Raw genomic sequence first — 13422 nt, forward strand, 5'->3', positions numbered from 1 at the left:
AAAACATGAGTACTTGTGTGTTTTTTATGAGCAGATCAGCTGTTTTTGTTAGCACTGACATACAAAGATACTTAATAAATTACTTGTTAATATGCAAATACACTCATCACAACAACTTATGAACTTAGTGGTGACTGAAAACTATTTAAAATATAATTACAATTTTAAATGCATTTTTATGTATAGTAAAATTATAAATAATTAGTTAAAATGATTAAAATACATTATTTTTAATTAAAACATTTTATATTTTTATATGCAAGGAGAATTCTTCAGGCCTATATGGATCTTTAGTTGTTCCTGGATGGCATATTTCCCTCAAGCAAAGTTTCTCAGTCGTGAATTCCTGCTGCTCGTGACTAAAATGTGCTCATGCAAGTTGGACTGATCTAAAAGCCATTTTTCTCCTAGGATATGCGTAATAGCTCCGGTCTTGCATCAGCTGCTGTGGCCTAAGGAAAGCTCTCGTGTCATGTGAGTTGCGAGGAAAAGATTAGCCAGTGTCATTTCACAACGCTTTTATTTGTTATATTACCAAAATGAGTGTTATTTGGTTAAAGAGCAGATGAACCGCCTCAGTGATAAAGCGTGAAGAGCACTAATTCAGCTATTTCAAAGTAAAATAAGACATTTCTGCAGCATTAGCTACTGTCTGGCACCAAGTGCCTATTGAAAGAATAGCCTATTAAAAAGCGATAAACAAACCACATGCGCGATGTAATTGTTAAAACAGTTTACTAAGACTGAATATAAGTAATTCATTCTAAGCAATAAAAAAACAATGCATGATACAGATATGCATAAAATTAGAGATTTGAACATACATTTGCGCGCATTATGAAAAGGTTAAATTGTTACTATTTTTTTCCATCTTCAGAAAATGATTATTTTTTATTTATTTTTTTTGTAACTGATGGCATGGTGCAGTTTCCATTTGTGCCCATTAATATAAAAATAACTGCAGATGAGAGTCTGCCCATCCAGTTGCTGTCGCTCGTGTCGCCGGAAATCGCCAGCTCTCCATTGAAATGAATGGGATAGTGTCGCTTTGTCGCCGACCGAGTGTCGCTTGTATCGTGCCGCGTTCACACCGCCAGTGATTTTTTCGCTCTACTCTGTACTGTGAAGAGCTTGTGGGCGTTCCTACTGCTGTTACTCTAATGTTATTGGTTGACTGCACGTTTACGTCCAACTGAAATGTTTTAGAAGAATGTTGCATGAACGATAGCTAAGTGTTTTTGTGCTAACATTATTAAAGACCAGATAACCAGTAATGTTACCAGAAGAATGTTTGTTTCTGCCAGAACGTTCCTTTGAACATGTTGTCTGAGAACCTCTTCTAGATGAATAAATACGCAAATTGTACGATTATTAGTCCGCGAGTAATCTAGTAGGCCTACTCTAAAGGTCCTGTGATTTCAACATAACGGAAACCCACTTTAAATATAGAATAAAATATGACTTTACATTATTTTCAATTTTTTTTTCAAAGGTTTGAATAATTTCGTAGGATAAAAAAACTTTTTGTGGAAAGTAGGGGAGAGCGGGGCACAAAGTAACACTTTTTGACTTTCTCAAATTGTGTAAATCCACTTCGTGTTCAGAGTATATTTTTTTATCCACAGTAATTTCACACTTGTCAAGTACAAATATGTTGCGTTGCTTCATAAATACAGTGTATACGCTTTTCTTTATTTACCCTCAAAAATTGGAAGTGAAATGTGACAACATGTCCCATAGGTGGGGTACATTGTAACAGCTGAGGGGCACATTGTATCCTCTTGTAGAGAATCCTCATACTTTACTGTTAAATGTAACATGTAGACACTGACTGAACTCCTGCTGACTGCAGGCCTCATGTGAAAAGTGTTGTCAAAAACAAAACTGGCCGACTGACCGCTGTGATGCTCTGTACATGAGTCTGTACTGCAGGCCTTTACATTTTTAATAATTTCTATGAAAATGGTGAAAAATGTACGGCTGAATAGATTAGAAAAACAGTGAAGGTGTCCTAATTTGAAGTAAAATGATCAACAGCTCCTGTTAGTTAAGTGCAATGGGGGAAGTTTTCTGACGTGGCAACCTGATGGAATTTTCTAGATTGCAGGGGAAAGTAAAGGTTGGGCGTTTTTCTGTTCTTGCTCTATTGGTCATAGGTGTTTAGCAATTTGAGCTACGGCAGAGCTACTTCAGTCTGCCTGAGGCAAAGAAGAGGTTTGAGCTCCTAAAATAAGAATCAAGGTAAACCTGTCTGTTTACCAGAAGGTTACAAGCCAATCACAATAAAATGAATCACCTCACTCACAAACGATGCTCACTAAGGCTTCAATAATTGATCTAAAACACAGTTAAACCATTGTAACCTTCTTACTATTAATAGTTTTCTGATTAGAAAAAGATATTGTTGCTGCTATCTCTGATATTGACATTGTGTGTCTGTGTGTTTGTGTGTTTACCTAAGAGAATTAACTCTGTTGCAATAGTCTCTTGGCAACAGGCAAATCATCAGTAATTTCTCTCTGGTTCAAAGATAAAATCATTTGTTGCCATCGTGTTCAATATTTTCATTACGGTGAATTTCCAATCTCATCTCGTTTCTTTATATCACAGGCATCTCTGTGGTCACGACTCTAATACAGAAGCCTTTTGTGCAGCTGATATCAGGATGGAGAGGCGTGTCTGTTTTCTTCAGTAATGCAGGTTCATACGCACACAGAACCCCATGTTCTTCAAGATTTACGTCACAGCGAACACTTATGTGCCAAATCACAAGTGTTTCCTGACACTGAGACCAGAGGTTTTGAGCTGTGCAGAAGGGGCCGATAAAGGGGCAATATCAGCTTTGCACCAAACACTAATGTTAGAGATAAAGGTTGAAAATGAATGATAATTGATAATTAAGTTAACCTATTTATGTTTTTGCAAGTTCCTGATAAACAACAGTGTGATATATACGCTGGTATTCGGAAGTTATCCAATCATATCAATCCTTTTACATAATGAAGTCTGTGTATATCTAGGGGTAAGAAGGAGGGTATAAAATGTCATGCAATATTACATTATGTATGTTTTGGTGCAAAAACGATGACTAATATGACAGGTAAATAAAAAGGTTAAACAAATAAAACCACACATATCATATCTTTCCTCAGTGTTACTGCTTGCTGTATTCAAATGCAACAAACGAACCAGAGAAATCACTCCTGGCAGGCCTCGTGTCCTTCTGCACCACTTCTTTCAGTGGAAAGCGCAAAAGAAAACAACAGGAGGCTGGGACTGGAAGGGGCAGAGAGACAGAGGTCAAAAGGTGACGGAGTGAGACGTATGACTGGAAGTCTGGAGGCAGAGAGACACACAAAACACACACAGAATTAGACAAATCTCTCACTCAAGGTCACGATTCCACCCTCACAGTGGCCGTCAGGTGACTGGAAGCAAGATCCGGGTGGTCATGTGCTTGGCAACACACTTTTATTTGTCCTTTATGTTAGAAAAAGTTCAAAGGGACAACATGGCATATTTACCAACCAAGGCCATATGTTTGTTTTGTTCTGGCAGGGACATTTCAAAAAGAAAACTTTTAAAATTGCTCATATTAACTTTTTTTTATGTTTTTTAAAATGGTTTTCATGCCTTCATTATCACCTGATCTTTACTTTGAAAGGCCTACTATTTACACTTTTTAGGTAAAGAAATATTGCACGGCAATATAGCGTTTCTCTCACACACACATAGTGCTGACTAATAAAAATGAATGCCCAGCTGATAAGGATATTGCCTCTCTCCCTTGTTGTCGACGGTGTGAGAGGATATTTTTCAGTGATTCAGATCATTTTAATTTCCTCTGGTCTCCTGGACTGCCATGAAACATTGGAACATGTGCTCTATGTGTACTTACATCATTGTTTTTTTTTTTTTTTTGCTGGGTCAGTACAATTATAATGTATATGACTTTAGATCAAATATTTGTTCATATACCACGTTATTACTATCGAAACTGAGCCATAATGGGAAGAGGGATGCAAACCACAGGCTTTTGCGTCAGTTGCACGAGACATGCATGTTAAATAGTGTCATTTCTGAGAAGGATGGGTGTCAGAGCTTCATGTGGGTCAGGGCCTGTGGGATTGATCCCATGTTAAACGAATGTAAACTGTATCAGTTCACTCTGGTAACACATTCCACATTGTTCAGGGGAATGTAGAGGCTTCATATCCATACATGATTAGAAGTTTATACAACATTTACTGGGTCAGCAATCTACACAGCAATGTGTGTGTGTGTGTGTGTATTTAGTGATATATATAGTGCAATTAATCACATCCAAAATAAAAGTTTTTGTTTACATAATATATGAGTGTGCACTGTGTATATTTATTATGTGTATATTATTATACAAACACATGCATGTATATATTTATGAAAAATATGTTATGTTTATATATTATATATATATATATATTCATATATATATATAATAAATAAACAAAGTACACATACATATATCATGTAAACAAAAACTTTTATTTTGGATGATTAATCGTTTGACAGCACTGATATATATATATATATATATATATATATATGTATATATGTACACACATACATATATGAATATATATATATATATATATATATATATATATATATATATATATATATATATATATTCATATATGTATGTGTGTGACCCAGGACCACAAAGCCAGTCATAAGGGTCAATTTTTTAAAATTGAGATTTATACATCATCTGAAAGTTGAATAAACAAGCTTTTGTTAGGATCGGACAATATTTGGCCGAGATACAACTATTTGAAAATCTGGAATCTGAGGGTGCAAAAAAAATCTAAATATTGACGTCCTTAGCAAATGACGTCCTTAGCAACACATGTTTCTAATCAAAAATTAAATTTTATTTTTACGGTAGGAAATTTACAAAATATCTTTGTGGATCTTTACTTATTATCCTAATGATTTTTGGCATAAAAGAAAAAACAATAATTTTCACCAAAACGATGTATTATTGGCTATTGCTACAAATATACCCATACTTATGACTGGTTTTGTGGTCCAGGGTATATTTATGTAATAATTTATAATAATGATATATGTTGTGCTTTTTTATTATTCAAGATAAATATGACCTAAGCCCCCTGATGTTTGATGCTGTGAACATTTAATTTAATTTTATTATTTTTTTGATGCTGTGAAAATTGTATTTCATTGAATTTTTAATTTGATTTAATGTTTTATTTCATTTTTCTCTAGGAATGTTTGTATCGTCGTCTTTGTGAAGTTTTATCAGTGCAACCATATTCACCCGCACCAGCACGCGGCGCTATAGCGCAGAAGTGTTCGAGAAGCGTGCGGTTGGCGGAAGTATTTCATACGTCGGTCTTGTAGTTCATTTAAAGCTTCACGTGGCTGTAATTGTCTTGCTTAAGTCAATCTGTGCCTCTTGAAACAATCAAAATGGGTAAAAAGGGTAAAAAAGAAAAGAAAGTCAAAGGAGCGGAGAAAACAGCAGCTAAAATGGAGAAAAAGGTGTCAAAAAGATCAAAAAGAGAGGAGGTGAGTGAATTTATTGCCACCGAGATGCCACCATTAACACTCAAAACAGTAAACCAACACAAATGTCAGAGTTGTATTCTGTATTGTATTGAATTAGGAGGATTTAGAGGCTTTAATAGCAGAATTTCAGTCTCTGGACGCGAAAAAGACGCAGGTGGTGGAGACGGCGTGTCCTCCTCCGTCCCCCAGGTGTGTGTTCACGTGTACAGGACAGGTGTGAGTCACGTGTCTGTTCCTATGACATCTGATTGACAGCTCGCGCTCTCCGCAGGTTGAACGCTTCTCTGTGCGCGCATCCCGAAAAAGACGAGCTGATTTTATTCGGAGGGGAATTTTTCAATGGGAAGAAAGTAAGTACCCATGTTGGAAAATGTGTATGTTTTGAAGCTGGTCAACCAGCTGTCATGTCACCTTAAGCTTGTTATATTCTTATTGTATTCCTAATTTGTAAGTTGCTTTGGATAAAAGGTTTGTTGCTAGTATGAGATGGTCAACTATCTTGGACCAACTAAAAACCAGCTACCAGTTTAAGCTGGATTTTCCACCAGAGGACATGGTGTATTGATATGTCATGTATTGTTGATCTATATATTTATATATCAATGTACAGTTGAAATATTCCTATGATATATGTAAATACATTTTAATTAGTTTGTTACTGTACAGAAATGGCATATCTTGCCAACCAAAACAAACTGTGTGCTTCCCCAAAAGCATGAAGTCAGTTAAATGTTTCCTTTCTTTCAGACGTTTCTGTACAATGAAGTATTCTTCTACAACATTAAGAAAAACACATGGGTGAAGGCAGAGATCCCGAACCCTCCTCCAAGACGCTGCGCTCAACAGGTACTCCTTTAACTTATTTAATTTCTAAGTTAGACATAATATTTGAAATATATGTATATAATGCATTTCTTTGACAGAAAATATATACAGACAGCTTTTGTATTCACCACCAGGTGTCAGACTGTCTTAACATAAGTCATTTGTCTCAAACACGTTTCTGTTGCTCTCTCTCCATCTCCCTGCAGGCAGTGGTAGTTCCCCAGGGTGGAGGGCAGATGTGGATATTTGGAGGGGAGTTTGCATCCCCTGATGGCGAGCAGTTCTATCATTATAAAGATCTGTGGGTGCTTCACCTGGGGACACGCACATGGGAGCAAATCAAGTGAGTACTGTTTGTTTTTGACAACTCACTGAGGACTGTGCAATACTCAAGTGATATATTACAAGTCAAAGAAAATGCACTCTTATTTCAAATCTGGACACCATCACATTGTTTTAAGCCAAAAGCTTTTAAAATGTACTCGAAGACAACATGACAGGAAAATAGGCAGAACATCATCAAAATAGTATGAAACACTTATTGATTGATTACCATATTTATCTACTTTAACATCAAAGATGCCATGGCATATATCAAAATATGGATATTGGATAAACACACACACACACACACACACACTATAATAATAATAATAAAAAATGACAGAAATAAGCAACAAAATTACTAAAACTATAACACTGAAAAAGACACAAGCCATTCATTAAGACTGAATTCTCTAAGCTGAACCGGAAGTCTAATTGTATTTGGTATTTATGGAAGCTTAGCAGGGACTTTAAGACCCGTGTCCACTTGTGTTTTGTTGTCATGCTGTGACTAGAGGTTACAGAGGTCTAAACTAACCGGATTGACTTTTAACTTGGCATTCTAGCCATTTGTTGAAATATGTCCTATTGTCCTCTCAGAGCTCCTGGTGCTCCGTCTGGAAGGAGTGGACATCGAATGGTCCTGAGCAAACGACAGCTGCTTGTGTTTGGAGGCTTCCATGAGAGCACCAGGTACAGGCAGGGGTCCCCAACTTCAGCTTGTTAACATTAAATCTGCATTATAAGGAAAATTATACTTTTTGCTGTACTGCTTTTTGGAGTGAGATATATGCCCCTTAAAGTTCCAGACGATGTGTATAGATGACCATTAGAATTTTGTAAATCTATTCAGTAATTTTCGTTTTTAAAATAGTGTTCATTTGAATATTTTTTTTAATATAAGTAGTATAAATACTTTACTATTTTAAGATGTTTATATATAGATATAACATTTGTGTATATATAAAATTTAATACATTAATACTCTTTATATATTTAGTTTTTGTAATACATATGTTCTCTGCTCTACAGGGATTATATTTATTACAATGATATTCACGCTTTTAACCTGGACACGTTCACATGGAGCCGTCTCCAGCCCACGGGAACTGGCCCCTGTCCCCGATCAGCCTGTCAAATGACCCCCACTCCTGATGGCAACGGCGTCATCATCTACGGCGGATATTCCAAAAATGTATGCGTTTTGGTTATTACTGTCATTTTTATTCATGTACACTGAAATTGATTCATCAGGTTTTACACTTACATTCTTCTATGAATGAATGTGAATTTATTTTAATATTATATGGAGTAAAAATGTGTGTGTGTGTATGTATGTGTGTGTATATATATATATATATATATATTTTTTTTTTTTTTTTATTATTACTTTTTTTTTGTCGTGGGATAGCTTTTGAGATAAACAATCTTTTTTTCTTACTGTTCATTTAAACTTTCCATTTTCATCAAAGAATCCTAAAAATATGTATTTAAAAATGTATAATATGTGGAAATCTATCGTTTTAAATTAAGCAGCACAACTGTTTTCAACATTGATAATAATAAGAAATGTTGCTTAAGCAGCTCGTCTGCATATTAGAATGATTTCTGAAGGATCTTGTGACACTAAAGACTGGAGTGATGATGCTGAAAATTCAGCTTTGCCATCACAGGAATAAATTACATTTATAACTATGTAATACCATTTCACAATATTACTGTTTTTACTGTATTTTTTCCAGTTAATGTAGTTCATGAAGTCATTAGTGATGATATTGTAATATGGTAGTTTTGATCTATAGATATTAAGAATACAGTGGTACTACTAAATAATGTAAAATAAAAAAGCGTTTACATGCACGTTCTTAAGCCAGTTATGCTTACTAAACCGAAAACACAAGTGGTCATGTAAACGTGGTAACCCGTTTTCTTTTATCGATGTAAGGTCATAAACGGCGTAAGCATAGACCGGTCAACACAGGTAGTTTTTTTGTGTCTTACCCCAATTTCGTAGTACTATGTCCAATAAATCACGATAGTGTCGAGGTACTTTTATTTTTTTAGCGTACAGTTGCTAAGCAACTTGCCACATTTATATAGAATCCTATATAGATTATATAGAGTCCAGTCACATGAATAGCTTAAAGTAGCTTAATTCGTATGGCCATAACTATTTGTTGCATGCTTGGTAACAAAATACATAAAACCTCAACAATTGAATTGAAGATGGTTCATTTTATTGAACATCCTCCCTCCATATATAGGCATATGGCCTTTCAGGTTAAAGTGTAATGGATCTAAAACTGTTCACACCTTATATGTCCATCATTAGTTAAGCTGTGTTACACTTGGGTTCATTTTGCAAGAGCATGTTGATGGTAACTGTAACTGCTCTACACAGGGAGCGAGGTATTGTGTAATTTCCAGGAGCTTGTCCTTGAGTAAACCCACGAGAGTAAACAGACGTAGGTGGTAATGGCTGCCTTTCTCTTCCAGAGAGCGAAGAAGGATGTGGATAAAGGAACCATCCATTCTGACATGTTCCTGCTGAGGAGGGAAGGCAAAGAAGAGCAAGGTACCATCATTAGAGCCTCCACGGTCATCACTTGTTTAACGGGCTGCTTTTCTCTCCATTTCTCCTTTTTGTTTGTTCTTTCCCATGTCTGAATAAAATTTATTCATAAATTTTGGTCCTGTCCTGCAGAAAAGTGGACATGGACAAGAGTGAACCCTTCAGGAGTCAAGCCCCCTCCTCGGTCAGGCTTCTCTCTGGCAGTGGGCCCCGGGGGCCGGGCGCTGCTCTTCGGTGGTGTCTGTGATGAGGAAGATGAGGAATCTCTGGAAGGAGACTTTTTTAATGACCTTTACTTGTATGATATCAACAAAAACCGGTGGTTTCCTGCTCAGCTAAAGGTTGGTGTGACGTTTCAATTTAGTAAAGCCTCTAAGTAAACCTGAAGAAACATTAATGTATACGTTCTTTTTCTTGGCAGGGCAACAAGTCAGAAAAGAAGAAGAGGCGCCGTGGGAAGAAGGGAGAACAGACAAATGAAACTGAAGGGGAGCAAGAGGAGCCACAAGGTCCCACTGAGATTGTTAAAGAGATCGTGGCTGAGGATGGAACGGTTATGACCATCAAGGAAGTGATTCCAGCCGCACAGGCAGAGGAGGATAGTGAGGTGGAGGAGGATGATGGCGAAGAGGAGGAGGCGGCTGCAATGGCTCCCCTGGTGGAGCCCTGTCCTCGCTCCAGCGCCATGGCAACGGTGAAACACGGCAAGTTGTACTTGTACGGTGGAATGTTTGAGGTGGGAGATCGACAGTTCACCCTCAGCGATCTCTACAGCCTGGACCTGCATAAGATGGACCTGTGGGATGTTCTAGTGGAAATGGACCCCAGTAAGTGGAAAGACAGCCCAGAATTCCCTTAGCTTCTTTCAGAATAAAACTGTCTGTCTGTATCTATCTGTCTGTCTGTCTGTCTGTCTACTATTTGTATATCTCTTTCTTGTTATTTGTTCTATGTATCGTTTGTTTGTCTGTCTGTCTGTCTGTCTGTCTGTTGGCAGGGTTGCCAGGTCTGTGAAACAAAACCCAAAGCCCAATTGCTATTCAAAACTACAATCATATTTTTTATGTAGTTTTTCCCTCTTTTGTGGGTCCGTCAAAAAATGTTATGGGGGGTGGGGCCGATCACTTTAACCCACAGACTAAAAAACAACCCCAAGCAACAGTGTAAAAGTTGCCCAGTTCCGCTCTAAATCTTTGGAGTTGGCAACATTGTCTATTGTTTTCACTATCTGTCGTTTGTTCTATCCATTGTCTGTTTGTCTGTCTGTCTATCTATCCTTCTATTGTTCTATCTGTCTATCTATCGTTCTATTGTTCTATCCATATATTGTATTGTGAATAGTTCACTACAAACAAGTATAAGAAACAAGCCACACTCAAACACAGAATTCTAATTACAGAGACGCAGGAGTGGCTGGAAGAATCAGAATCAGAAGATGACGAAGCAAAGGGCGGTGATGATGAGGAAGGTGATGAGGAAGAGGAGGAATCTGAAGAGGAGAGTGAAGAAGGTATGTATTTGTGCAGGAGAAAAGTGTTTAAATAGTAAGTTTACTGTTTACTTTCAGACAGTTCAAAATGATGGCTATTTATGGGAGTGAAAGCCCATCCCCGAGCGTGGACACATACATTTTCCTTTAATGATTAAGGCCATGATTTGGGTCAGGTCCATGAGGTAGACATGAGCAGATGACAAAGAGTTTAGCTGCCAAGACCCAGGTCAACGTCCACTGATTCTCTTTGACAACCAGAGCTGTGTGTTTTGCTTTGGGGTCCTTCTCGCTTAAATTCATTATTGTTAGATGCTGGTTTCGCTTGTCAGTTGTAATAACATCACTGATTGTTAGCTTGTGGCTGCTTCATGGTTAGGTAGTATGCTATACAAAGAGACTTTGTTGCCTCATCCACATCGGGGGCGTTTCATGTTCAGAGTATCTCCATTTCAGTACTTCAGCTCCCGGGGTTTTACCTTGGACATAAAGCGCTGACTCCAAAGTTTTTTAGGAGAACTGAAGAGTTTATAGATTTTTAAAGAGAACCAAAGTGGTAACCTGGACAGGTGTTGACATTTTCTCTGAATCTCTCTATCAGATGCAGACCATCCTCCAGTAAATCCCGGAGAAGCGCTTGCGGATTATCAAACACGGACTGAGAAATACTGGCTGGGTCTGGCCCAAGCCAACATGGGTCCTGACGCCAAAGAGAAGAAAGCACAAAAGGTCGGCCATGCAATGGCCAAGGTGTTCTTTGAGGATCAGGAATAAGATCTGTGTGTGTGTGTGTGTGTGTGTGAGTGAGTGAGAGAGAGCGAAGATAATTAAAGGGTTTTTTTGTGAGCGAGAGAATGGATGTGTTATATATATTAGCTGTGTCTGTGTCTGAAAGTGCACAAAAAAGAACAGATGGATGTGTGTTAAAACATGTTATTCTGACTTTAATGTTTAAAAAAGCATGGCCTTACTCTTTTCTCACTATTTTGTCCATGTGTTTTTATTATTAATAATAGAAGCTGGATCTCAAAGTAGTTTAATTATTTGCATTAAGCATTGTTTTTCTCTTGCTTTGCGTAACCCTCTCTAATCAGATTCAGAAAGCATTTTTGGGTTGTGACCACAGCTCTAAATCATACTATGCTAGGCAATGATTATTTTTCATAATATTTGATTCAATTATTTCATTATTTAGCATAAGAAAATAGTTTACTTTTTTTACTTTTTTCATTTTGCTTAAAGTAATTATGTAATATCCTTAGTGATTTGATCCCAAGAAATCAAAGATTATTCAAAATCTTATTTTCCTGCCCTTATTTAAATGTCAAATAGAAAAGAGAAAATTTTTAACTTGATTCAGTGCCATTCTTCCTGACTAAAGTTGACAGTTCTGTTATCAGTTATCAAAAGTGTTATAAAAGTTAATATTTTCAAGATCAGTTGACAGACCCTATTTCCTTCTCTGGCATACATGAATTCAAAAAAAGTCAGAGATATTAACATAGTAAAGGAAAGGTTATTGAATGTTGCTCTTCTTTGAACAACTAACCTCTTCGCAACAAATATCAGAACAGATGTGTTTTGTGAAAGACATCTATAAGAAGTTTTGTCTTTGAGCTGAAGAAAGCTAAATTGGATGGCCAAGCGGCAATCACAGTTTCTAAATGAAAGGCACTTCCCACATTGACCTATTTTTTGTTGGCTGTGAAGAATGAGCGATGTAGAAAGAGAAGCTAATGAATAATAAATGGCGGATAGAGAAATGGATGAGGTTACGATTATGCTGCCAACTGTCTCTCATCTCCCCTCTTTCTCTCTCCATCTCTCCAATCTTTTTTAAAATTCTGAATTTCTTTTTAAAAAGACAGAGTTTATAAATAACTAAAAAGTCACCGTTTTTACAGCCCTGCTCTGACGTCGTGAAGCACATGAACCTACTGTCGTCAGAGACTCGTCAGAAGAGTGTGTGTGTGTGTGAGAGAGAGAAAGACAGCAAGAGGGAGAAACCGGGACAGATTTGCTAGTTCTCGAAGATTTACTAAGATGCTTGTAGGTCACGTTACTTGATTGATTCCATTTATTTACCTAGTGGCTATCTTTATAACCTCGTTAGTGTGCTGAACCAATAAGAAAGAGTTTGATAAAAGATAATGATTCATAATTGAAGCTTGACTAATTCTATAGCTTGGGGACATGTTTCCTCACATGATCTAATTTGTTTGGACACAGTTTGAAAAGGCTTGTAAATGGAGCCGTTTAATGATCTTTTACTGACCAAAGGTGTTACAATGAAGTTTCAGGAAGAACTGATGCAGTAGACCTTTGGAAAAATTATTTTGATTTTAAATTCTTTTGATTTTGGGTTGTGTGAAAAAAATTACATTTCAAAAATCGTAATAACCAATCATGTCACGTCTTTATTAATCTTGATTTGTTTTTTTACAACTTGTGTGCTTTTCCTGGGAGAGTCGGAGTGATCTGCAGTGATGATAGTCTCATGAACGTTCAGTCGTGCACAGAGTGGCCAAGGTCAGGATATTTGTCAAATAATATGTTATATTTCGGTTTATTTCACAGCAAACCCAATATACCTGTAGAACACTTTGAATATAAAGCACGTGTTGCGTCGGACCATTCTGTG

At 36.9% G+C, this 13422-nt stretch overlaps 1 protein-coding gene across 1 annotated transcript; it reads left to right on the forward strand.

Moving 5' to 3' along the window:
* Positions 1-5340: 5340 nt before the first annotated feature.
* Positions 5341-13422, forward strand: klhdc4 (kelch domain containing 4). The gene is made up of 12 exons (XM_079414278.1): positions 5341-5571; positions 5669-5760; positions 5843-5921; positions 6319-6417; positions 6603-6739; positions 7321-7413; positions 7753-7915; positions 9217-9295; positions 9425-9633; positions 9714-10119; positions 10692-10802; positions 11383-13422. The coding sequence occupies exons 1-12, from the start codon at positions 5473-5475 to the stop codon at positions 11553-11555; spliced, it is 1740 nt and encodes a 579-aa protein (XP_079270404.1). The 5' UTR covers positions 5341-5472; the 3' UTR covers positions 11556-13422.

Source organism: Barbus barbus, assembly GCF_936440315.1.
Source record: "Barbus barbus genome assembly, chromosome: 50".
Lineage (NCBI taxonomy): Eukaryota > Metazoa > Chordata > Actinopteri > Cypriniformes > Cyprinidae > Barbus > Barbus barbus.

Excerpts from the sequence above, each read along its gene's own strand:
- klhdc4 (XM_079414278.1), top strand. The coding sequence starts at position 5,473 with ATGGGTAAAAAGGGTAAAAAAGAAAAGAAAGTCAAAGGAGCGGAGAAA. Across the intron at positions 6,418-6,602 it reads CAAGACGCTGCGCTCAACAG|GCAGTGGTAGTTCCCCAGGG; the intron begins GTACTCCTTTAA and ends ATCTCCCTGCAG. Across the intron at positions 10,803-11,382 it reads TGAAGAGGAGAGTGAAGAAG|ATGCAGACCATCCTCCAGTA; the intron begins GTATGTATTTGT and ends TCTCTCTATCAG.